General features: G+C 39.4%; 1 protein-coding gene across 4 annotated transcripts; it reads left to right on the top strand.

Moving 5' to 3' along the window:
• The first annotated feature begins 1,157 nt into the window (after positions 1-1,157).
• Positions 1,158-24,958, top strand: WAC (WW domain containing adaptor with coiled-coil). Of its 4 annotated transcripts, none has more exons than XM_078597421.1 (15): positions 1,158-1,417; positions 1,694-1,727; positions 2,838-3,012; positions 4,219-4,316; positions 4,653-4,718; positions 5,207-5,322; positions 5,736-5,857; positions 11,039-11,383; positions 13,134-13,331; positions 19,249-19,329; positions 19,914-20,068; positions 21,394-21,530; positions 22,317-22,506; positions 23,188-23,315; positions 24,273-24,958. In XM_078597421.1, the coding sequence occupies exons 1-15, from the start codon at positions 1,377-1,379 to the stop codon at positions 24,340-24,342; spliced, it is 1,956 nt and encodes a 651-aa protein (XP_078453547.1). In that variant the 5' UTR covers positions 1,158-1,376; the 3' UTR covers positions 24,343-24,958. The 4 variants fall into 4 exon arrangements, with proteins under 4 accessions (XP_078453547.1, XP_078453575.1, XP_078453566.1 ...); XM_078597449.1 differs by having other exon boundaries at positions 1,170-1,417; positions 11,036-11,383; XM_078597440.1 differs by lacking the exon at positions 4,653-4,718 and having other exon boundaries at positions 1,207-1,417.
• Positions 24,959-25,908: the final 950 nt, after the last annotated feature.

Below are 25,908 nucleotides of genomic sequence, written 5' to 3'. Positions count from 1 at the left end.
TAATAGATTGTTGGCGGACAGGAAACTGATAATTTGGTAGTTCAATAATTTTTCTAAAATTTTCATCAACGGGGACAAAATTGAGATAGGTCGGTAGTTATTTGGATCATCTTTAGGGCCCCCTTTGTGAAGTGGACTAAAATAGGAATGTTTCCATTCTAGAGAAACTGATGCTTCTTTGATGGACAGGTTGAAAATATGGGCTATAGGTTTGTATATTAGGTGACCAACAGTTAGTAGAGCAAAGACAGGAATACTATCTGCTTCGGTAGAGGAGGACCCTTTGAGTTAGGACAGTTGTTCCAGAACATTACTTTCGTGGATTGGCTGGAAACTAAAATATTTTAATGTTTGGACAGGGGTGTAGGAATTTGCATGAGCAGGGGTGACTTCCAATACATTATCAAAAAGGTTGCCAGCTTCAGAAAATGAAGGTTAAAATTGACAACTAATTTTTAGGGATCTGAAAAATATTCCCCATTTCGGTTAAGCTCAACGGGAAGATTATCTGTTTTGGATACCTTTTCGATACATTTGATTGTTTTCCAGAAAATCCTGTCATTTCCATGTGATTCCAGGAGAGTTGAGGAAAAGTAGGCATGTTTTGCATGCCGTATTTTTTTGACACATCTATTCCTTAAAATCCTGTATTCTAGCTAGTAATTGACCAAATTACTTTTCTGAGCACATGCCCAAGCCTTGTCCCTAGTTTTCATGAGCTTAGTAATCAAAGGATCAAACCATGGTGGGCGGTTGCCTTTAGTTTTAAATCTAACCAACGGAGCATGTTTGTTAAGAATTTGGAGAAACGTGTACCTGAAAGTCTCCCAAGCCGTTGTCAGGTTGGGGATATCACAGACCTTGTCAACCCCTCCCCGTCTCCTCCCCCAACCCCTCTCCTCCATCTCCCTCACCCACCCAACCCCTCTTCTTCATCTCCCCGCCAACCCCTCTCCCCCATCTCCTCAACCCCTCCCCGTCTCCTCCCCAAACCCCTCACCTCCATCTCCCTCTCCTCCATCTCCCTCTCCCACCCAACCCCACTCCTCCATCTCAACCCCTCCCCCCAACCCCTCCCCCCATCTCCCCCAACCCCTCCCCCCGAAACCCCTTCCACGCTCCTCCCTCCTCCCCCCTTCTATATCCGGTTTCTTCTTCCGGATCCAACTCCACAGCGGGACCCGGTTCCTCTCTGTGTCCGGATCCGGTTCCCGGCCCAGCTCTCGTCATGGCGGCCGCTGCTCCTCGTCTCTGCGCTGAGCGCTGATTCCCTCACCACCACCACCACACACACCGAGAATTCGAACGCGGCCCTGGCGGCGTCGGCATTAGTTCACTCGCACCTCACTGCACTCCCTCCACACACTGCGGCATTGATGGTAATGTATACGAGGAAACAGCCGAGGCTCAATGATGGGTAAACATTCTTCCCATTCTTCCCGGACGCCATTTTTTGTTTGCCCTCCCCCCCACCACCACCACTTTCCCCCTCAATCAAAATATTGGTACGAACGCGCCCTGTTACACCTCTTTTCTTTATTTTTGTTTGATGGTAAACATCGCGTCGCGACCGTTGACGTTAACCGTCGTCCGTAATGGGTTGTGTGCGTGTTGCGATTGTTGAATGTGCGCGCTCCGCTGGGTTCGATGGCCCCTTGATTCGCATGCCACCGCTGTGTCGTGTGTGTTGCAGGTATCATGAAAGAAGACAAACCCACCCGCAGCAGGTATATAGTGCGGCTCCTCGCCGACAGAGACTGGTTCTCTGGGGCCCAGCGCTCATCTGTCCATTCCTGCTTCAAGGGCCACGCGTTTTGTTAGAATCGTGCTTCGTTAAAGCCACGCACGCAGTCCTAAGTGCGCACTATCCCCACTGCATATTGCGGCGGATGCAAAGTCGCGTTATTGCTCGTGTTAATGCACGATGCAACACATTGTAAGTCAATAGGGAATCTGTACATTTGTATTTAACCAAAAAAAATCCCCGTCATAAGAATGGTACTTCCACAAATTTGCTCAGTTGACAGGCATAGACGATCATCCGAGTTCGTTTAAGTAGATAGGCACTGATTTACAGTACAGTTTTCTTGATTTACATCTGACATTGCATTGCAGTCATTAAGGACAATACATTTGTGGACGTGCAGTTTTAATTTGAGCACAACTTGGATAAAAGCGCAGTTGGTAGAGCAGCAGCATGACTCCCATTGGTTCAAATCCTTCCACGACACACTGGCTGCACCACTTGGTAAGAAGTAAACAAGTCATAAGGCACTTGGATCCAATCTTAATATTGCGGAATTACCACCACGCAGTGGCTATAGCACATATAATTGCTCGGGGTATATACGCATAATCGGCTAACCTCAAAATAGACGAATTTCCGAATGTATAAGCAAACCCCTAAAATCAATCGTTGATTACGCAAACTTGTTACTGTAAAGTAAAAACAATCTAAATTAGTTATGGCTATAAAATGTAAAGGTTGAAGCGTCCATGGTATACCATAACATTTACATCTAATAGAGCCTACATTAAATTACATACTTTTAACATTTAAATTACCATAGCCCCTTGGTGAATGAATGACTAATTCACTCTTATTCTCACATTCACGTTTTTGTCACATATAATTAATTTGCAAATTTACACGTAGAAAATATTTGTTTTGCTTTTCCTCACCTTATCACTTTGTGCTCTGCTATGACTGCAAAGTGTATTAATTTGCCTTAACATTTTACAGTTTTCACCAATTTACATTGTTGAAATGTTTTACATCTCTTTATTACATGCTGGCTTGCAGCTAATTTTCCACAAAATTGTGTTTATAATTGCAGAGTGTCAATAAGTACCCAGCAAAGACTGAGGGTGACGGTGACAGTCGTAATGACAAAATGCGGGACTCAAGAGATGCATCTCCAGCAAGCAAGATTCCTCGCAAGTCAAGCAGTCCTGATGTCCGGGAGCAGAAGACCAACTCCCTGCAGTCAAAGCCCAAAGACAAGTGCAGAGGTGTGCCCACATTACTGCTGTGTTTTTTGCTCATTTCTAAGCAAGAACCACTAACGGTCATCACAATGTCTAGGGGCCAATGCATGCTTGTAGCCGAGCACAATGGAGGTGGGGTTGTGAACCACACAGAGTTATCCACGTAAAAAACACTCATTTTTAATTACCAAACATTAAAAAGCAAGACCCTCTTGAAAATGTTTGGAGAGTGAGGTTGAGGGGCAACTAAAATAAATGATGTCAGTACAAGTCATGACACGGATTTTCTGTCATTTAAAAATGTTGGTCTGAAATTCATATTCCAGATATAGGTGGACTCATTCCTAACTGACTTCATCAAATATGTTTATGAAAGCGTACAAATATGCATTCATAATTTAATTACAAGATTTGTACATGTACAGTTGTCTTGTTGGACAACTTAAACATTATTTCCTTTTCATTAAAAGTGTATTTTAATCTGTATTTCACTACCCTTTCAAAAACTAACATGCATGTAAGTCACTACTATCCCTGCAGATGCCAGGACAGAAACGGAGTCTGCCACTGTTTTCGGCAGTTGTATCCAATCAGACCATACTCACATCTCTTCATAGACTTGGGTTTCAGTTGATATATTAAGGAATGCCTCTTCTATTTCAGAAAAGGTTAAGCGGTTGTTTGTGATCAGGATATAATGTTCACTACTGCTTTCCATGAATCTGCAAGATTCATGTAGTATTTATGAGACCATTTGTGGTCAATGCAGACTTGATGCCTTGCAATAGGTGTCTATTTGGTGTTTGATGATCTTAACACCTGTATTTTGCCAGAAAAGGTAAAGCGTATACTTTTTTCAGGAACAGTACTTAAATTCGCTTGAATTATTCTGTAACTTCCAGAACAGCCTGCACCTGCATGCATGTCCTACTGTTACATCTACAGATAGTTACATATGGCGCAAGATAAACTGGTGGAAAGTTACATTAGGTATATGAAGACGTGTAATGTTTCTGAAAATATTAAGAAAAAAGTTTTACATCACGTGAATTTCACTACATTGTACTTAAGTGCAGTACAGTGTAACATTTTACAATACTTTCCAGCAGGAATATACTGTGACATAGAGTTGTATTGTGTGTTCTTAATGAGGTGCACTAAATATAACAAATTTTAGACCAGTGTTCACATTTGGCAATGCTGTTTTTTGTTCCTATGTTGTGCTGCTAGTATCTGGTGATGCTGTTGATGGAAGCTCTCAAAACCATTCTGCTCGCCCTATATCAAATTCACATGGTTCTGAACAACATAAGAACCCAGCTACACAAGTAAGTGTTGATTTGTCACTGTCAGAGCTGCCAGTAATATTAGAGGAACAATCCAACTCCACATGTTTACATTCGAGCCACTAACAATTTTAAGGCCATTCACCTTCAATTAAGTGAGTCCATAATACATTCCACAACATAACACAGTGGCATTAAATCATTATAAATGTTGGTTAAATACTTGGTTTGCAATTGACAACATATTCCGTTTTAAACTATGTCTTATCTATGTTACATGTGTAGCTCAGTATGCATAACGCAGGCTATCTTGACTGTTTTACTGTTCTATTACAATTAACAAACAGCATATATTAACTGAACTCTCATCATCATCAGCCATGGTCAATCCACGGCTGGATGAAGGCCTCCCCAAGCCGCCGCCACCTCTCACGATCCGGCGATGTAATAATCCACCTAGCACCTGCACTCCATCTCTTCGGACATCCTGCCAGATTTGTTTCATTCCTTGGTTGAACTGAACTTTATTATTCAATTATTCCATGATAGATGTATCATTTACTGACAATCCAACCGTTGAAGTCATTGCAACATTTGCACTCTTCAGCAATTCTTCTGACTTTCAACGTAAATACACAGCAAATAAGTTTATATCTTGGAATATCATGTGTGTGAATAAATGGATAGGCTCAAAGATGCCTTGCTGTGCTTTGTATTATGGTTAATATAATGGTAGAGTTGGTCAATATGCAATAATAATGTTGACTTTTGTTGGTGTAGAACCTGAAGTACTTGCTACATGTACCATTAATTTCAGTAGTAAGGCATTCTTAAATGGGCAGTCATTCGCAACAATGGTGCTTGAGGAAGTTAAAGCATCTTTGCATACTCCACCGAATTTGTGTTGTGATTGTTTTAATCCTGTCTTGCAGCCACATGACCCTGCTGATGATTGGTCAGAACACATTAGCTCTTCTGGGAAGAAGTACTATTACAACTGCAGAACAGAGGTCTCTCAGTGGGAGAAACCCAAAGAATGGGTGGAAAGGTGAGTGAAGATTCACACTTTTTATATCCGCAATTTGTTATTGACAGAACTATTATAATCCTGTATTGGTTATTTGCAGTAATTTACAAACATGTAAACTATTTTAATACAAATGCAAACTTGTTTTTGCATTTTTATCGCCAGGATTTGTTTTTGAAACGTTAAATATATTGTTACTGTACCAGAATGTGAAACACTTTTTAATGTTTTGTTGTTGAAGTGCATATATTTACGAATGATTTTATCAGAAACAGGATGAATCTTACATCAGAAGTAAACACCTTAACTTTTTAGCTTGAAACTGCATTGTTTTTTCTGACATTACTCTTTGATTTTACTACATTAGCGTGAATGATAATATACTGTGAATTGATGTATTGTTATGTCCAACCGAATATATCTGTGGTGCGCAGAGAACAACGGCAAAAGGAGGCTGCAAACCGAATTGTTGCAAACAGTTTCCCTAAAGACAGGGACTACAGGAGGGAAGCCATGCAGACAGCTGTGCAGAGCAATTCCTCCAACCGCTTTACAGGTTAGCATTCCATGTGATGTGCTAGTTAACTGAAATACTTGAGTGCCACACGTTGCAAATCTGACTGTAAATGTACCATTATGCATTATGTAGCATGTAATTCTGAGCAACAGGACTAGTTTGCAGTTAGTATTAGATTACGAAGTTTTGTATTTCTGTTACAAACAGGTACGTACAATTTTGTATTTTATCTCAACCATTTCCCACCGTTATTTTTTTTAAATACATGTGTTAGCCTGCCCCATATGCCCCTGGGTGTAACATCCACACAGCACACGATGGACAAACAAGACTATACAGCCCATTGTTGCCATCATTATTGCAATCCTCCCAAATGCAGTATAATTTGCAACATGGGACATTCTTCCGTGCCTGCTTGTCTCAGATTTTGATGAAACCTGTATGTGCAGCTACAAGTAGTTTCCGTGCAGAATTAGGCAATGGCTCACTTGAAATAAGAAGTTAATTCATTTGAAGCAAATGCATTCGCACAAATAATTTGTGCAGAACTATGTAACGTTCACCTTTATTGTTCATGAATACTTAACTAGGTGAGAGGAGGAGATGTCTAAAAATGTATGTCTGCAAAGCAAATACAAGCACATTTAACAGAAATCAAATTAGAGTAGCATTAATTTGTAATACACTGGTAGAAATTGTGCTTTTTTGCCTCCCCACCCCTCGGTTATACTTTGATTGGACTATGAATGTAATGTGATCAGGCGATGAAATTCTATTCAGAACTCTCTGTTTGGGGCACTACCCTGTTTCAAAGAATTTCTCCTCCAGATGTTTTGACAGAACCACTATTGAAGTCTCTTTAATAGACCCTTTTTTACCCACACTCGGGGCATACCTTGTTATATTCCATTTATACCAATATTATTCTATCACATTCTGATTAAACCAATGTTTTTTTTTTCAACATGGCATCAGCCAAGTTTAAGGAAAAAAGTATATTAAAGTAATGTGCTTTTCTGCATTTTATTGGTAACTCATCAGAGACCATCACCTTGTTACAGTTAAGAGCCAATTTTTATCATATAACTGTGAATTTAAACCCAGAATCCCAACGGTATGAGCTGAGTGGTCTGACTTTTAAATTGTCATTTTAACATGTTAGAAATAATACACAACACTATGCTGCTAATGAATGAAGGCAAACTAATATACCCTCTTTAAACCAATATTGTGTACACGTGTTACTGTTAATAGTGCATTTTGCATTGTATTTTGATCTCCAATCTTTAATACTCTTTTTTGTTTTATTTATAGAGCTATATCGATGTAATTAATTGCATTGTATTTTTAGCAAGGTGATCGTAGTTTCAAATCTGATTTCCAAAGGGGGATTTGAGAAAAAGGAGGACGATTCTCAGCAGTAAAGTGTGAAATTGCAAATTATGCTACATGGCTGGTGGGATTTACACCCATTTTAAAGTACCGAGTCAGTTTCTCTTTAGATCCTGTAATTGAGCCCCTGGTGAAACTTTCATAAATGGGCACGGATCTTGTCTGGGTGAGATTGCTGTCATGTTTTAATGTGCATGTGAAATTATCTTGTGAAGTTCTGATTAAAATATTGTTAACCAGAGGTTGCACACAAAAAATACCCAGAAACATGTTATGCCGAATATATTTTGTATAGAAATTCTGTACGAAGCCACTTATAATGAGATGACAGCACAATTTTGTGATTTGTCTATTTTACAATTTTTTGGGATAACTATGGTAACATGGGGACACTTAATATGCTGTGTATTTTCGTGCCATCTTCATGCAGTATCACTATTGTAGATTTTTCTGGTCTCACTAAGATTATTCAAAGCAACGTAAGATAAGATACTTTATCAAACACATTTTTATCTAAAAGCATAAGCAACTTACAGGAAATAATTAAAAATTCTAAAAGAAGGCTGCAAAGTTTGACAACCATATGAGCAAAGCAAAATTCAGGGTCTGCAAAGGTGCCAAATAAAATAAAACGTTGGACAGCTTGAGAACATCAAAATGTATTACAAGGGCAATTGATACCACATGATAAAAATATTGATATTAAGTAGTGAAGAAGAGCAAGATTAAACACATTTGGAAATTTGAATACGTTAATAAAATACAACATACCAATGTGCCTGAAGAATAATGGATTCAATCGGAGTATATTTCCAGTTGTGACATACGTCAGAAATGTGGCAACTGACAACAATAAAACGTGTGCAAAGAATCATGGAGCGATACATTTACAAAATTATATACTTCTTGTTCAGCAGTTCTACTGCTGTATCTTTCTACCTGATGACGATTGTTTGTGTTGCGATCGAAACGTCGTGATTTCTTATTATTTTTCTGCCTACGTTACTTTACCGAAAGAACCAAAGAGTATGGATTCCTGAAGTCACGAATGCTTTAAATCAAGATGAAAATGATATTTGTCGACATCAAAGGAGCGCATGGATTAGGAGAAAAATGCAAATCGATCATGATACTGTCTGTTAAGAAATGTTAAGTGGGTTTGGGCAGCACAGAAGAGATGATGGCAATGGATGAGACGGTTGATGGAATGGCAGTGAAAATCGTGAATAGGCCTAAGATTGACCATTGCAGGTGACGTGATGAGATCTGTTAATTTACAGGAGTGAGATGCATTTGGCATCACTGGACCATGAGAAATAGCAATAGTGTGCGGAGGCGTTCATCCAACAGTGGATAAACATTGATGCTATTGTGGGACCTTTTTTGCCATTATCAAAGTATGAAAAATAATTGGTTTTACCCTTTCGGGCAATACAACAGGTATCAAGATGTTAAAACACAAAATAGATACCTTTTTTGAAGGAATAAAATCTGCATTCATCACACTACTTGTGGTGAACATTTAAACAAACATGCTTTGATAATATATGCATTGTGTTTGAAACTGATTGGTCTCCACCAGAGACAGCCTTCTTTAGGGCCTAGTCTCACCATTGTCAGACCAGAGAACGCTAAAAGGCAAACACAAGTACGTGTGGTTAATGCAGACTTGATGCTGATGTCCAATAATCAAACAGTTTTTCAAGTAACATTCATAGATATTACTTTTTTGCATTACAGGAGAGTGCTCTTTGGTGATCCGCCAAATGTTAAGCTGCTATGGAATTAGAAATGTTCCATGTGAATTTAATTGATAAAAAGCACATGAGCCATAAGTATATAATTTAATGTAACATATAAGGAATCACAACAATGGTGCATATGTTGACATGGAAGACCTTGAAAAATGTTAAACTGTGTATAATGTTTTATAATGCTATTCCATTTAGATGTATGTTTGTGGAGTGAGCATATGCTACATTGATGGGTTGATGTTTTAGTTGGTTTCTTATGTGAGATATATGTCAGGGGGAAGGCCACAGTTCAACATTAGTTTGTTTAAAAAGTAAAATATATTTTCACTAAGGCTCCATTAAAAAGTTCAGCAAGTAAAACCCATGTTCAAAATCATGTAAATAGTGGTACAAACAATTCACAATTATTTGAAACTGAAATTGTAGCACGCGTGATAAACACATTTCTTAAGCTGTTCTAAAATACTTAATTGTCTAAATTAAGACATTTGAATGTATCTGTTCACATTGCGCTTGTGTCCACAAGAGGCTGTAATGTAATTTGTGCCAGGGTAGATGAGTCACGGAGAGATTACCATATGTTATGTTAAAAAGTGACTAGGGTATGTATGAATCTTGAACTTCTTTTGCACTGCACGTAGCCAACCTTGCTGATCAGGTGTGGGGGAAGAACAAACTAAATAGAGCAGTTCTAAAGAAATGGGCTTTCAGTTTAGATTTGAAAGTATATAGCTCCAGTGGCTTCCTAATATTGGAAGAAGAACATCCCAGACGGCCGCAGAAGCACATCTCAAAGCGCACAATGCAGTGACCGTTTTTCTATTCGATGGTTAGCCAAAAGCTGCTGCAAGGATGACCGGAGCTTGCCTGATGGTTCATGCTCCTTCATGAGATCAGCAAGTATTATGGTTCATTTGTGGCTTGCACTGTGTTTAATGAGCACGATATTGCAGTACAGTAAGTGGGTTCGTTGCTTAAATTTTGACTTAAAGCTTTCGTGACTGCAGGAATTCATATTATTTGGGTCTTTCGGTATAGTCACATCGATTAGTTCAAAGAAAGTAACAAAAAACTACGACTTTTCAATGGCAACGCAAGCGCTCAGTGCTTCAGAGAAGGGGGCAGTACAATAGTAAAACATAAATACAACAAAAATAAGGTGAAAATGTGAGTGAAAATATGAAATATGCCTAACAAATACATATCTATTGAAATACATTAAATTAGATAAAAAAAAATAACACTCACCTTGACATCTCTCGGGCTAGCACTTTGTTACCACAGCTGCTTTAGCTCCTATTGCAGGCCTGCTCCGAATTGGCAGTGGTGGGATGTGAGGAGCTCGAGCAATGCCATGCAGGAGAGGGAAGACTTGTTGTAGCGCGCCACTGATTGGGCCAATTGAGGGATATTCTTCGCTGATTGGCTGCTGATAATGTAAACAAACCTGACTTGTCTTCTTGGTTCTTTCGGTAAAGTCACGTAGAAGGGAAATAATACAAATAAAACATAATAAAATACAATTCTCACGACGTTTCGGCCACAACGCAAGCAGCCGTCTTCAGGTGAAGAAACAGGGCTGTCGGAAAGACAGTGTCCGAAACTTTCCGACAGCCCTGTTCTTCACCTGAGGACGGCTGCTTGCGTTGTGGCCGAAACGTCGTGAGAATTGTATTTTATTATGTTTTATTTTTATTATTTCCCTTCTACGTGACTTTACCGAAAGAACCAAGAAGATGAATCCCTGCAGTCACGAAAGCTTTAAATCGAAACCCGACTTGGTTGTGTTTACATGGTGCGCAGCGGTTTACATTTTTATTCTTTTGAATCGTTTAACATGATTGCTCAAGATTTTTCTTTTGCAAAAATAGGGGAGCGAATTGGCGCTCCACTGCCGATTTTGTTACAAAGGATCTTCGTTCTCAGAGCATTCGTTAACAGAGGTATTACTGTATAGACAATTTGTGAAGGAGCATTGGACTTTTAAAAAAAAGTTGCTTGTGTCCAGAATTAGTCTTTGCTTCCTCTAACAGCCACTCAGTGTAGATGTTCTCTTGAACTCTATTCACAGAAGACAAGCATTCAAGTGAGGTGGGCAGCGTGCTCGCACAAACCGTCTTGTCACAGACGAGCAAACACAACGACAGGGACTACAGGCTGCCCCGTACTGAAGCGCCGGGCAGTGGGACGTCAAGCAGCACTCCACTCCAGCAGCAAGCATCCCTCGGCGTCAAGCCAGGCTCATCGCTTCCCAATTGCACACCGAGTCCTGTGCCGAGCAGCCCATTTAACCTGCCTGAGCAACAGCAACAACAGCATCAGCAGCACCACAAGAAGCAGAATGATTCTAATGGAGCCAACATTCTCACAAAGCCACATCCTGCAGGCTCATCCACAGGCCAGAGGCCAGAAAAAAAGGGTATCGTCCACTGCGCGTTGCAAAAAACCTACATAACCTAGTGTATTGCAATTTATTGTTGTAGCATGATTAATGTCTGGTTTAAAAAGTAAGCATTAAAAGGTATTTTCAAAGTATTATACGTGAACAGTAAATTTAATCATTATCTTGTTAACATTAACCGGTTTCACAGTTGAGTCCTGTAATATAGGACGAATTGTAAAAAGACTTGCAATAAGTTATTCGAATATTTTGTCGTAATTTCTATTGTATTCTTTGTTAGAGTTTTGTGCAAGTTATGGCTGTGATATTTTTGGTCTTAGAAGTTAGATTAGTATTTTATGTAATTTGGTTAAGATCAAACTGAAGAATCAAACCTTGTTGAACTGGAGACAGAATTGAGAAACAAATTATTACATTGACTGAGGACAGAAGGTAATGTGAGAACAAACTTCTTATATTAAACAAAATTTGCAACTTTTCTCTCTGAAAGTTGACTCGTTATCGAAGAGTGAGATGTTTATTCCTGCTGAAAATCAAAACAGTTTCAGGATTCAGGAGATCATTGAATACATTTTCTACCTAACATTTAGAAGCTATCCTCTGCAGTTTGAAGACTAACATATTTACTCCAACAACAAGCCCTGACGATATGAAAATAGATAAATTACACTGGTCAACACACTTTTTCTGGCATAAGGTATTCCAATGGTTTTAAAGTAATTTTTGGGTGCTGATTCCAAATCTGGCATCAGGTTATGTCTATCACATCAGGTTTTTGAGATATCAAATATTGCATTTTCAATAAAAACTGCAGAAGGAAAATATTAAATATATGTGGATATCTACATAAAATGATATTATAAACAGACTATCCTAAAAATACAGCACCATATTTTAACACTAAAGCAGTCACTGACTCGCAACAACTTGCAATCATAAGTGACAAGAGTTAATTTCGGGTAAAATCAATGAAAATGGGGTATGCCGATAGCATAAAAATGAGATGTGATGGAGCAAATCTGAGATCAGATTTGGAATCAGCACCCTGAAATTAGTTAAACAGCTGAAAAAGTCCAGGCCATAAAAAAAGTATTTTTTGTTGACCAGTGTTATGACATTAACCAATCTCTAATTGATGACAGAACACTAACATATAGTTTAGAATTTTAGTAAGAAATGTCACTGCAAGCATATAAGAATTCACAGCCAGCAGGGACATGAAGATTAATAACACCAATAAAAAAAGAATATAGGAATGGATATAAAAAGTTAAAAGTTGAAGAGGAAGTTCAAAAATCAAAAGTAAACTAAAACTCCCAATACTTTATTATTATTCTGGATTGCACATTGGTTAGAATATGCAGCTTGCAAGCAGGAAGTTGTATGTTTCTATCTGATTTGTAAGTTAATGCTCCCTGCATTTTACTCGTCAATAACATGAGAAACTCTACGGGAGTTTGGCATTGGTTGTTCTCTGGATATAATGACCCCTACTATAGTAATGTGTAATTTACACAACTGGCTTAGAGCAGAGAACAGGAGATGACCACTGGGCCATTCAGGTGAGCAGTACATAACTTTGCCTTCGAGTGTTTGGCTTACAATTTTTACTTTACAGTTTGGTTAGTGTAACCATTGTTTGAGTTGTTGGTAATAGATCAGTTTTACATGCAAGAAATAAAAAAGGGGAATGGAATGTGATGATTTTTATTAGGATATCAGTTGCTGATCATATCCTCTCTTTGTGCCTGCGTGCACTGCTGTGTAGGTGCAGACGCTCCCACAGACAGGGCCTCAACAGCCAGTGCCACCCCTTCCCCCTCCCCATCCTCCACCTCACGGTTGACGCCTGTCACACCTACTTCAGCCACAATGCCCTCCCTGCCAAGCCAAGACCCTGCAGTGCTGCGACAGATCCTGCACACCTCTCCCCAGATCAACCCGAGCCTTGAGCGCCTCCAAGAAGGTATCCAAAACATGTAGTACGCCCGGCATAACATCTGTGACATCCATCAGTGATACGTGTAGTAGCCTCGGCCGTCTGGAGGATAATGCCCATGTCAGTGAACCGAATCGGCATTGGCAAGATCCTGAGTTTGAATCCAGAGGGGGCAACCCTTGAATTATCCTAGTACTCAATTGTAGTGAGTTAATTTGTCTCAGCTAGGTCATCATTTACTGCATTAAAAGAACAGCTGACAGGCCAGGCCATTAATAGCCCTGCCTAATATATTGGTCATGGAAGTTGGTTGACCATTCTCTGCTATTCTAGTCTATTGCTGGTTAGTGAAGGGGGTGGGGTAGAACTGGTTCAGTTATCACTCGCCACTGATATTGGTGGTGGCTGAATATGAAACGTGGGTCTCAGGCTTCATAGCACAATCTACTCACTACATCACCGATGCACTATATACACATAACCAAATATATATTCTTACACTAAATTTGATGCATTTATCATGAGTATAAGAATATATTTTAATCCATGAGCTGAATATTTAATTTTCATTTTAAAGCAAATCATCTGTTTTGGCCACAGGTTGTATGACTTAATGACTATCACGTTAACCAGCAGCCTATATTGTATAAAAATGTAAAGTCTGAGTAAATATTCGACTGCCATGAAAAGAATGCTAGTTTCCACACTGCAAGTCATGTTTTTTAATTAATATTTATATTTGTCCTTGTAAGAGCCAATTATAGAATGAGTACATCCTTTTCAAAGTTTGGATGCCCAGTGTTTTGGAGCATATTCTTCCAAATACATCAAACTTTTGGACACCTGTACTGATAAAGAAATAGATGTTTGGTATTTACGGCACTTCTTTTGATAAATAACCAGTTCTATTGTCACACTTGGCCTGATGGTTGCACTCCCAAACTGGACTAACAGCCCTAATTGTTCGTATATTGAAGCCTTTGACGAATCACATGTAATGCACCCGATCTCATCAGATCTTGCAAGCTAAGCAGAGTTAACACTGGATAGTGTTTGCGTGGATGACCACCATTCACAAATAGCTTGTCATAGGGCTGCAGGGCTACACGGTGCTAGGGAGGGGCTGTTCAGAAAATTATTTTGCTATACTTCTTAGTCCCCGACTTCAACCCACACTGACCAGCATGGTGAAGTTTGGTCAAATAATCTCCCATGAGCTGAACAGTGGATCGACAAAAAGGCCTGTACATATTAACATGAACTAGCAAGGATGTTGTTGATCAATCGTGAGTTTAGGCTGTTAAGCATGAGCATATTAACACAATTCAAAGTGTCTTTTAACTGGAATTTATCTGGGCTATGTCTGGAGTGTCCCTTTGGCAGGTATGATGCATGCTGATCACACAACTCTTTTTCGTGTAGTGTATTGGCTACACTGAAAAGAGTGTAGTGTATTGGTTATGTAACTTTGACATCTTAAAGGATGTAATTTGAGCCCAATGATAATCTTCACAATCTCTACACACGGTAGTGCTGTTCCAATGACCTTTTCCAGTTCACCATGAAAACCACTAATGTGTGCGTCCACCGCAAAAGTTACGTAGCAAACTTTAAGAATTGGTTCTACGTTTTTAGTTGCACTTCACATCCCTCCCTGGAGAGGTGCACATTGGAGAGTGGAATACCTGGTACCACTCGTAGCAGTGCAGCAGACATGACACATGATGCCATCACCTGCTATGCATGTATACCCAGCTGGGTATTTCATAATGATAAAGCATGTGTGCGTGTTCTTTTCCCCCAAAATACTAAGAAGTAAAAGACATGCCTTTACGCAATAAATAAACCCCATTCTCAGAAATATTCAGTACAGTCTATACCACTAAGATACTCTAGCTCACTGCAGTTAGAAGTAGTAAGCACAAATGCACACAATAGTATGCACTCTCGTAATCATTAACTATTGTATTAACTAGCAGAAATAACTATGGTAAAAGTATCAATTTTTATAATCTGCTTGTAACATTAGCAAGTGCTGTAGTAAGATCAGTTAGTAAGCACTAGTCCATACTATGCTAGTAAGCATAATATGCATACTATGTTAGTAAGCATTATGCACAATCTTTGTTAAGAATGAAAAAGTACAACATGGATAAAGAACTTGTAAGCCCCAGTGTACACCAGTAGGCGCTCAACAGAATAAGCGAGCACTCACATGGTTCTTTCGGTAAAGTCACGTAGGTAGAAAAGATTTGTTCATGAAGCCATCCAGATATATTAACACAGACACAACTTCAACTGAGAAGATGGGTACAAACTGAGCAATCATTGGAAGGACGTTATTAACCAGGTCAAGTCTTAACTGACTGTAGTGTTTCCATCCTACCTGCCATATCAGCTGTTATTTCTGACTGTGTGTGTCTCTCTCTCTATGCCTCTCTCTTAGATCTCTCACATGTCCTTTGGATTGCACTCTCATGCTCACATTCCCTTTGGATTGCACTCTCATGCTCACATGCCCTTTGGATTGCACCTCTAATGCTCACATGTCCTTTGGATTGCACTCTCATGGTGCTAATCTCTCATTAACACTGCTGTTGTGCGCATATGCGGGGATGATACTCTTATGCGGCGACAAAAGCTCATTCATGATAATCTCTCTCCCTAATCTCTCCCATTAACACAACTGACGTGCTTGCGTCCGTGGATGGAATTCCTTTCCAGCTCTCGGACCCTGCTTGCTTGCCCATCGCCAAAAATATAACCTTGTAACAGCTCTCTCGCTGTTTCAGCAGTTCCACTGCTGGATTATTTTTTCCGCCTAAGGACGACCGCTTGTGTTGCGATCGAAACGTCGTGATATATTATTTTTATTTTGTTTTATTTTTCTACCTACATGACTTTACCGAAAGAACCAAAGAGTATAGGTGTTAAGATGTTAAAACACCAAACTGAACATTTTACAAGGAATCATGTCTGCATTAACCACAATGCTTGTGGTCAGAATGCAAACAAAATATGTACTTTGATAATATATGCATTGTCTTTGAAACTGATTGGTCCACACCAGGAGGCAGCTTTCTTTTGAGCCTAATCTCAAAACGGTGTTAGGCCAGAGGACGCCAAAAGGCGTACAGCACAAAGACAAGCATCAGAGTAATGAAGGCTTGGGTGAGCATCTACATCATGGGACCTCCTTTGCCAGTACCAAAATATGGGAATAGGTTTTCCCCTTTTTCCTGGCAACAAAACAGGTGTTAAAATGTTAAAACACCAAACTGAAACCTTTTACAAGGAATCATGTCTGCATTAACCACAGTACTTGTGGTCAGAATGCAAACAAAAAACGTCCTCTGTTAATATATGCATTGCCTTTGAAACTGATTGGTCCACACCAGATACAGCTTTCTTTTTAGCCTAGTTTCAAAATGGTGTTAGACAAGAGGACGCCAAAGGCAACAAAACTAGGCGTCCTCTGGTAACAAATGTCATGAGGATGCACTACAGATTCCAGCAACTGATACCATTTTTTTAGTGCATCAACTGCGACAATGCTTCGAGCAATAGTACTACAATGGCTACATCACTATTACAATACGGAAAAACGAGAGCAATAATAAACTGACATTTATTGTATGACTAGCTTTACTTCCCGGCTTTGCCCGAGACTTGGATTCTTGTCTTGGATTAATACACGCCGACGTGGAGGGTGGGGGGGATGTGTGACGTCAGCAGGCACACTGCGTAACACTGCCGCATGCGGGTGACATCACAGATGTGACGTCACCGCTCACTTGCCGTGCAAAATATATCCATTATTGCGCCTCCCCCCGCCCCCCAAAATATAAAAGTCTATTTTCATAGTCTTTGGTTCTTTCGGTAAAGTCACGTAGGTACAAAATAAAATAAATCACGACGTTTGGACGCAACACAAGCGTTCGTCATCAGGTGGGAAAGCATGGTCTGCTGCTGAGGCAGACTGTTTTAAAAGGTTTGAAATGGGTGTAGCCCAAGGGTCATAAAGAAGTGGCCGGGGCTAGTGAAGTTAATGTGAGAAATTAGCATGTAACTGTAAGATAGGAGGAGAGCGGCCTCCTCGACGAGGGAGTGCAACCCAATGGGTGCAATCCAAAGGGCATGTGAGTATGAGAGTGCAATCCAAAGAACATGTGAGCATGAGAGTGCAATCCAAAGGCATGAGAGTGCAATGCAAAGGACATGTGAGCAAGAGAGATCTAAGAGAAGGGCATAGAGAGAGAGACACAGAGTTGGAAATAACAGCTGACATAGGCAGGTAGGATGGAAGCATCACAGTAAGTTAAGACTTTACCTGGTTAATAGGATCCTTCCAATGCTTGCTCAGTTTGTACTCATCCTCTCAGTTGAGGTTGTGTCCGTTTATATATCTGGATGGCTTCATGAACAAATCTCTGAAGGGAGCTGGTAGGTTTGCAGAGTACCGCCGTCTTGGAAAAAAAAAATTCGTGCGAGCCCACCGTTAAAACAATGATCGGCAACGGCAGAGGTATTAGTCCTACCGTGTTTCAGATCTGCCTTGTGTTCACGAACGCGGTCCGAGACATGTCGCTTCGTTTCCCCAATGTAACTGCTGCCGCAACCACAACTCAGTTTGTAGACACCAGGGTATTGCATGTCAGGAATCACATCCTTTACAGATGGGATTAAATCACGGATTTTGTGTACTGTGTTGAAACGAACCTGGATCTTGTGTTTGTTTAAGATTTTGGAAATCTTTTTGATAACCCCTGCTATGTACGGTAAAGTGATGGTTTTGGTTGGATCCTCAGAAGGTTGTCTCTGCATGGCTGGGGAGACGGCTTTGCTAATTGTACGGTCCGAGTATCCGTTCATCCTGAGGGCTTGGTGTACGTGCTCCAACTCACTGGCTCGGTGGTGCTGGTCGGAGATACAACAAGCCCTATGGTGTAGTGTTTTGATGAGGGAATTCTTCTGGGCTGGATGGTGGTGGGAGTCAGGCTTTAGATAGGTATCCGTGTAGGTGGCTTTCCTGTAGACCGAATGTCCCAACGAGCCATCAGGTCTCTTCTCGATCAAAATATCCAGGAATGGTAGCTTGCCATCCTTTTACACTTCCATGGAGAATTTGATAGATGGGTGTATGGAATTGATGTGGTTGAGAAATTGGTTCAGTGTTGGCAGGCCATGTGGCCAGATGATGAACGTGTCATCTACGTGTCTCTTCCACAAGGAAGGACGTAGGGTGGATGTCTGGATGGCATCTGTCTCAAATTTCTCCATGAAAACATTCGCTGCCACTGGCGATAAGTGAGAGAACCCATTGTGGTACCCTCCTTTTGTTTGTAGAATGTACCATTCCAGGTGAAGTATGTGTTGGTAAGATGGTGCTTTACCAAAGTTGGTACATCTGGATTATACTTTTTGCATTGTGTACAGTCTGGAAGCTACCCACATGCCAAATTTCAAGTTTGTTGCATGTTGGAAAGTATGCTAAACTTTTCGAACAGACACACATATTCACAAATTTCCCTTATACAGTAAAACCTTGGATTGTGAGCATAATTCGTTCCGGAAACATGTTTGTAATCCAAAGCACTCGTATATCAAAGCACTCGTATATCAGTTGTGATCACATGAAGCTCGGCAGACAAAGCGTATACGTACTACTCGTATTGCAAAACCTCGCTCGTTTATCAAATTAATATTTGTTTTAAATGTTTGCTCGTCTTGCAAAACACTCGCAGACCAAGTTACTCGCAATCCAAGGTTTTACTGTATATATTTTCCAAAATGCATTACATACACACATGGATGCTAGGAACAATTGGATGCGTACAACAACAATAAATATGAACGGAAACGATTATGTAATCTATTATATATCCTGTAGTTATGAGTCTGAAAGTCAAAGTAATGTTCTATGCCCCCTTCCCATATTTTACAGCTTTCACTCAAACACTTTCCAAAATCCTGCTTGCAGCAGCCCCAACGCTACTACCCCAAGCAGTACAGGCAGCACACCAAGGTAAACCAACTGAAAAGTTCTTCTGTCTCGGTGTAATGATACCATATTAAATAAATTGCGTTTGTTTTCTTTATATTATCGAACATTTGTCGGCCATAAAGCGATGTTCCTGTTTGTAGAGTGTACTGGTGTGCGCAGTGTTATCTGCAGCTGTATTTCAATAGGTATGTTATTGCTTGAATAAAATGATACTTCTCTAGATTTCTCACCCTCTATTAAGATCAGATATAGGGTTTCTGGAGCTTACAGATTGGAACTTTACGATTTACATGTATTGTCACCCTGCCCAGCATGACAAAGTATTGTCGAGTGGCTGTGGTGAATCATGGTTCGTGAAGAGATTCTGGGAGTGGTGATCCAGTGTCTTCCAATGGTATTGCCCGGTGTGCTACATGAACCTCTTACCTGTAGTTATTTAACAGAGTGGGTATGTCTCCATCTCATACGATGATATCGATAGCACAATTGGTAAAATATCCAGCTTATTAAATGGAATGTCAAATATAATGCCCATCCTGTAAGGCTAGTTTCCTTGTGATTTTAATCATTATTTCCTTGCTCCGATGCCCTGTCCTCGTATTCAGCTCACCAGCAGAGCCAATCGCCTGCATCCCAAACATCGGACGTGTCCTCTCCTCGTTCCCACATCTCCCCACGGGTGGCAACACCTCAGACGAGTGGAAGCCAGACCAGGGCCCATGCCACCACACCTCACAGTCACAGCTCTGCGCAGTCAAAGGTGGGACACATGCATCTTTGTGACTGTTTTTCCATTGAGCTCCAAGAGGCACTATCAAATGAATACAGCTTATTTTAAGTTGTCACGTAGATGATTCTGTTTAGCCAGTTTCCCAGCTATTATACAACGGATATATTTGGTGCGTGATTCACAGGAGCAAGAAAAACAAAAGACAAATTAATTTCATCTTGCAGAGAATGAGTACCAGGGTCCTTAAGGAATATTGCACAACTAACAGGTGATAATAGGAAAAAAATACAACCAACAGTTGCCATTTTACACTATGCAGGCCATATATGTGTGCCACCTATTCTGGATAAAATACATGGAAATAACTTCACAAATTGTTATGTTATGGAGCACTCTTCCTCAGTTTGCAGCATTTGTCATCGTTGTTCTTGACCACTGGCCATCCTTGTAGTGGTGTGTTCTGCCTAAGCCCTTTAACAATCAAATTGATATCTTTAACCTGTGTATGCTCTCTAATAAATGTTCTGTATCTGTCTGTAATTCAAAGCATGCATCTTACTTCACCTCTTGGCACATTTTTTAGTTTTCAACTTCTTTGTTAATGTCTATGTCTGACCCATAAGTCACAGCATTGCTTAAAATACATTTTCTTTGCATCTGATAGGTAGCTTTTGATTATTCAATTAACCTTTCCAAAAACACTCCAACCTACCATGGTCTTCTTGTATTTCATCATTTTGATCGTGGTCTGCTTTCAATAAGGTATACCTAGGTATGCTTACTGCCATGTTTTCCTATTGTGTCCCTGTGCCGTATCTCCACTTGTTTTTTTAACTTGTACATTACCTTTTATCTTATAATCTCTATCCTTTGCAGACCTCATTTTACATGATGATATGTATGGCAAATCAATAATACTTTTTTATATCGTTTTTAGATATGATCAATATCGAAAAAATTATTTGCAGCCCTAATGTGCCAGTGTGTTGTTTTCATAGACATTTTTTTATCTGCAAATTACAATGCGTATGCTCTGATCAAAAGAAGAAAACATTAATATTTTGGAGCAGAAAAGTTGAAGAATATGTATTTAGCCGTCTGCAAAGGATGTTATTATTTTGATTGAATTAAGATATGCATACTGCAATTTACAGTGAACATTTAACAGTCCTTTGAGTCTCCATTCTCAAAATGTATGCTCGTATTGTAATAATTTAACATTCATCAAATAAGTTAATTCTTGCAGTCTTTTGAAATAACCATATTAGGCAGTTTGTCTCCCATGAAGGTGTAACTATTGAACATCGCAGCATTGCTATGGCTTTCATTTCATGGTTCCTTTTTTTTCTGTGCAGGCCAGTGCTATGTCTGTAAAATGTGGTGTCCATCAGAGCCAAGGGTCTCAACAGACTGGTGGCACAGAGAGGCACACTTACACCAGTCCAGGTTCTCCTGCTACCAGCGGAGGCCACAGGCATCATCCATCAGGAGGGTAAGTGTTTAAATTATCTTCACTGGTTTGGCTTGATTGTTGATGGAAACCATACAATACATTTGACATATCTTATATTTAAGCAAATTCAAGCTTTAGCAGCACACAATGGTCAACTATTTAGTAATTTGGTCTTAGGATATTTAACGTCCAGTTTACCGAGTAGAAATTAGCAGGCAGGTTTAGTAATTGAGCCATTAATTATTTTCACGCAAATTGCCACAGTTGCCCATTTTTGGACTTCTGGGGTAACTTGCAGCTGAGTTAGGTATTATATTGTATTACACTGTGATGGAGGTGGCTCAGATGGCTCGAAATAACTTTGCTAGAGTAATACTGTGATTCTGCTATTGTATCCCAACATGCACATGTAATTAAGCCATTATTATAAGTCTTATGAGTGGATCATCTCAAGTGTAATGAGTGGATGATCTTAGCCCATTCACCATTGCACAAAACAAAACCTATAACAATGGGTTTTTCATTGAATTTGGCAAGAAATTATTAGTTTGGTTTGACCCATTGGTGAAGAATACTATTCGGACATATACGGGTATACCACCTGTATGAATAAGAGGCTTACTAAAGGAATTTCAATATTCCTATTCCAGGTTTTTTTTTTCTGACACCAGCTACTGGTTACTGCCAGATTAGAAATAGAAAGTGTTATCTCAATGTGGTGGCATTAACACAAACATAATATAATTAGTAATTTCAAACCTAAAGATTAATATAATAAATGCACCAGAATTGTAAAGTTCTTCCTTGCGATCTGGCTGTGTGCAGTCATCCCAGCCCTGCCCGCACTATGTCTGGGTCACATGCTGGAAGTGCACAGCCTTCCGTGAGCTCCCACAGCAATGCCTGCCAGGCCCTATCTGGCCTCAGCTCCCTGTCACCTGGACTGTCCTCCCATTACTGCGAGAACCTCACCAAGCATGTCCAGGGATGGCCAGCTGAACACTTGGAGAAACAGGTCTGCCTTGTGTGCCTTATTATTTGCAGGATTCAATTTGTCAATATGCCCATATCAAATATTTAATGTGTCGGTACACCTGAGAACACTTGTACCAATATTTAAAATTTGTCAATGACAATTTTGCAATGACCTTATGAATTATGTTATCACATAATCCACTCTTTGTAAGTCACATACAGAAACCACTTGGTAGTCGTGGTGGGACTGAAATCTACTTTGGCTCATGGACTACATTTGAATGTCTAAACTTAAAAATATATATATTTATAACAGGTGGCTCAAATGACTTAAATGTTTTTGAGGAACATTGCCTGATTTAGTTTTTATTATAGCACGATTGGGATTTAAGTTTAGATGTTTTATGATGTTTTTAAAGATACACCACCCATGTATTGTGCAGTCCTTAATAACTGATTGGTTTTACTTAAGTGCTAATTCGTTGTATTTAAGAAACACATGACAGTTGTCATTACTTAGTTTAGCACGTATGCTTTTGCGACCAATATCTCCAGACTCCTAACTATGATTTCAATTTCTCATATGCTACTCTCTGGCACAATGTTTGTTGATTACTGCAAGTCGAGCGCTCTGTTATTGCACCGTATTTGCATAATGGTTAAATCGTTATGTATACGTTTCTATACATAATGGGTGCTAAATGTTTCGTCATTGTTTTAGGCAGCAAGATTACGGGAAGAGAGTTACAGCTTGGGGTGCTTACAAATGTCTGAAATTTGTACTGAACTGAAGAACGCCAGGTCGCTGGTGCGGGTATCAGAAATCCAAGCCACACTACGGGAGCAACGGTAACAACTCGCATTGAGGAGTTGCAAACACACCTGTTGCAGTGTTATACCAAACAGGACAAAACACATCCCCTCTGTTTTTCTTATTTTACTGTCAAGGAAAGGTGTTGGTTAGTAAGTGATTTAGAAAAGGACAAAATAAATCCCAATTTTACTTTAAAGATGGGGTACATGCTGTAAGCAAACTTATTAAGGTCAGCTTTGCACTACAAGGGGCTGTGTGTGGTGAGAAACACACACGGCCTCCATTTCTCCAAGTGAAAATGTTCAGATACCGCCCGATACAAATTGTCATATATTTATTTGGTTTTGCTATTTGGATTATACCAACTCTAATGGATTGTTTTCTTAAAAATAAGTAGATGTTTAACACAGCAAACCCACGCAAGAAACGTCATGGTTTGTTCCAGAATTGTTCCCCAGTAGATGTTGTTTTGTTCTGCAAGCTATTGATGGTAATGAATGACTACATCACTATGCCTCAACACAAACGGCAAACAAGGTTCTTCTGCAAAAAAAAATCGTAAACAATTGTACTTCCATAAAAAATCGTGGGTATATTTTTTCTTCAGAAATGGATAGGTATAGTTTCATTGCCAGAATCTAATAGCCATCTCTCCAATGACCAAGTGGACCTTCCAATTTCTTTTCAGAATAGCATACAGGCCATGCGCCTCGGTGAAAGAAAAACAGAATTCATAGTTTCTCTTGTTTCAACAAATGCTATTTTCGGACATTGATCTGGAAGGCCCGTTGCTTGATATACATTGTTTACGATGAAACGGAGTGGCTTAACAGTTTGCTTATACTATAGAAATACCTGCAGTGTATAATTGTAACAAATCACAAGCTGTGTAACTTAATATCTTAATATGCATTGTTCAGATGTAGGAATGATGCAATTATTTTAGAATTATTAGGTAACCGTTTGGTATGCTAACAATGGATGTCTTACAGGATACTCTTCTTGCGGCAGCAGAATAAAGAGCTTGAAAAACTGAAGAATCAAAATTCCTTCATGATGTGAGAATCTAGCTGTAATTAACGAAGAAACGCGTTTGCCTATTTGAGAAGATTCGATTACTCCTTCACTTCTGAGCGACCAATATGGCCAAATGCTTTGAAAATACATATGCCTCAGTTCACATGTACAGACTGTCTCTAAAGCTGAGTGAGACATGCTGGAAAAGGACTACAAGAACTTTTGTTTTCCAAAGTGAATGCGCAGGTCCACTTGTATATATAAACGTTTTCTAGACTGGATGACTCTTGATGGGTGATACAGCAGCTGATTAGGATGTTAACCTTGTAAGTAATCACATCACTCTACACCAAGTTGTAATATTCACACCAGTTGTAATATTTTAAATGTTTATTATTTTAATTGTATTTTGTCATTTTTCCTGTGTTACGAAAAAAAAATTCCCCCTTAAGTTTTGTTTCACATTCTGCATTTTTTTCATAAAAAAAGGAAAGAAAAAAAGGACAATGCATTTCAATAATTTCCTGTAAGCTGCTTGCATAATGCATACAAATGGCATGGACTTGTGATAATTAATCAGCCTTGGTGTTACCAATCGGCTTACATCACTGAATTCCCAGGTTCATTTGTAATGGATGTAAGCGGAGAATATAAAAAAAAATCTTAACACGTATAGTGAATTCTGAAATCGTGAAAACAAAAGCTGAATGTAGAGAAACATTAATCACATTGGTTTAAGCTCAGTATTGGTGTATAGCGAGTAATTGGTGTGCTTTGTAAAACCACTTGTTGGCTGCCTTTTGTGCAATTAAGATACTGTTAAACGCAGCAGGTGTTTTGCATGTACCAACTGGTGGCATGCTAAATATTTGCGGCACTATTCATGAGCTGTGCTTGTGGTCCATGTTGAGGTGCAGATGATTGGGTGACGTCCAGACATGTTAACCTTTGTTGTGTTTGTGGATTTTAGTTTTCTAAACCTTTAAGTTATTGTTAGCTTTTGGTATTGTTTTTGCTGACTTCAGATGTCGGTATCATTTCCAGAAGTGTCTTGTGCTGCAATGTGCACGTAATCATAGACGTTGATTAATTTATTCAGTTTTTTTTCCACGTATTACACATACTAAAGTTTCTCCACAAGGACAATACAACAAGTTTCATGTCCCATCCGCAGTGCAACTTCTCATTTTGGTGTCCAATTTGAAGCTCATCTTTTGTTCTACATATGGTAATGGCTTAATAAATAACACGGATGCTCATTATAGTAAAAAAAAATGACCACACTTAAATTTGAGTTTTGTTTTACCAAACATTTTATGGTTAATTATTTCAATTCTAACAATTACTAATGCTGGTATCAACAGGCAATGGGACACGTGTAGATTTAAACTTTTTAAAAAGCTCACCATTTTTTTTTTAAGCTTTGGATGCCCGCATTGAGATGTCGACGTAAGTCAAATGAACAATCGTTACATTTTAAGACATTCTTTGTTTTACCTGCAGACCCTTCACACCCCCATCCTGTGGTTGCATTTTTGTTATTTTGTTTAAAATCGCCAATGATTAAACACACTTCACCGATAGATAGCATTATATGATTAATACACAATG

Source organism: Lampetra planeri, chromosome 1 (genome assembly GCF_965212315.1).
Source record: "Lampetra planeri chromosome 1, kcLamPlan1.2.h2, whole genome shotgun sequence".
Classification (NCBI taxonomy): domain Eukaryota; kingdom Metazoa; phylum Chordata; class Hyperoartia; order Petromyzontiformes; family Petromyzontidae; genus Lampetra; species Lampetra planeri.
This window is presented reverse-complemented; position numbering and strand designations above follow the sequence as displayed.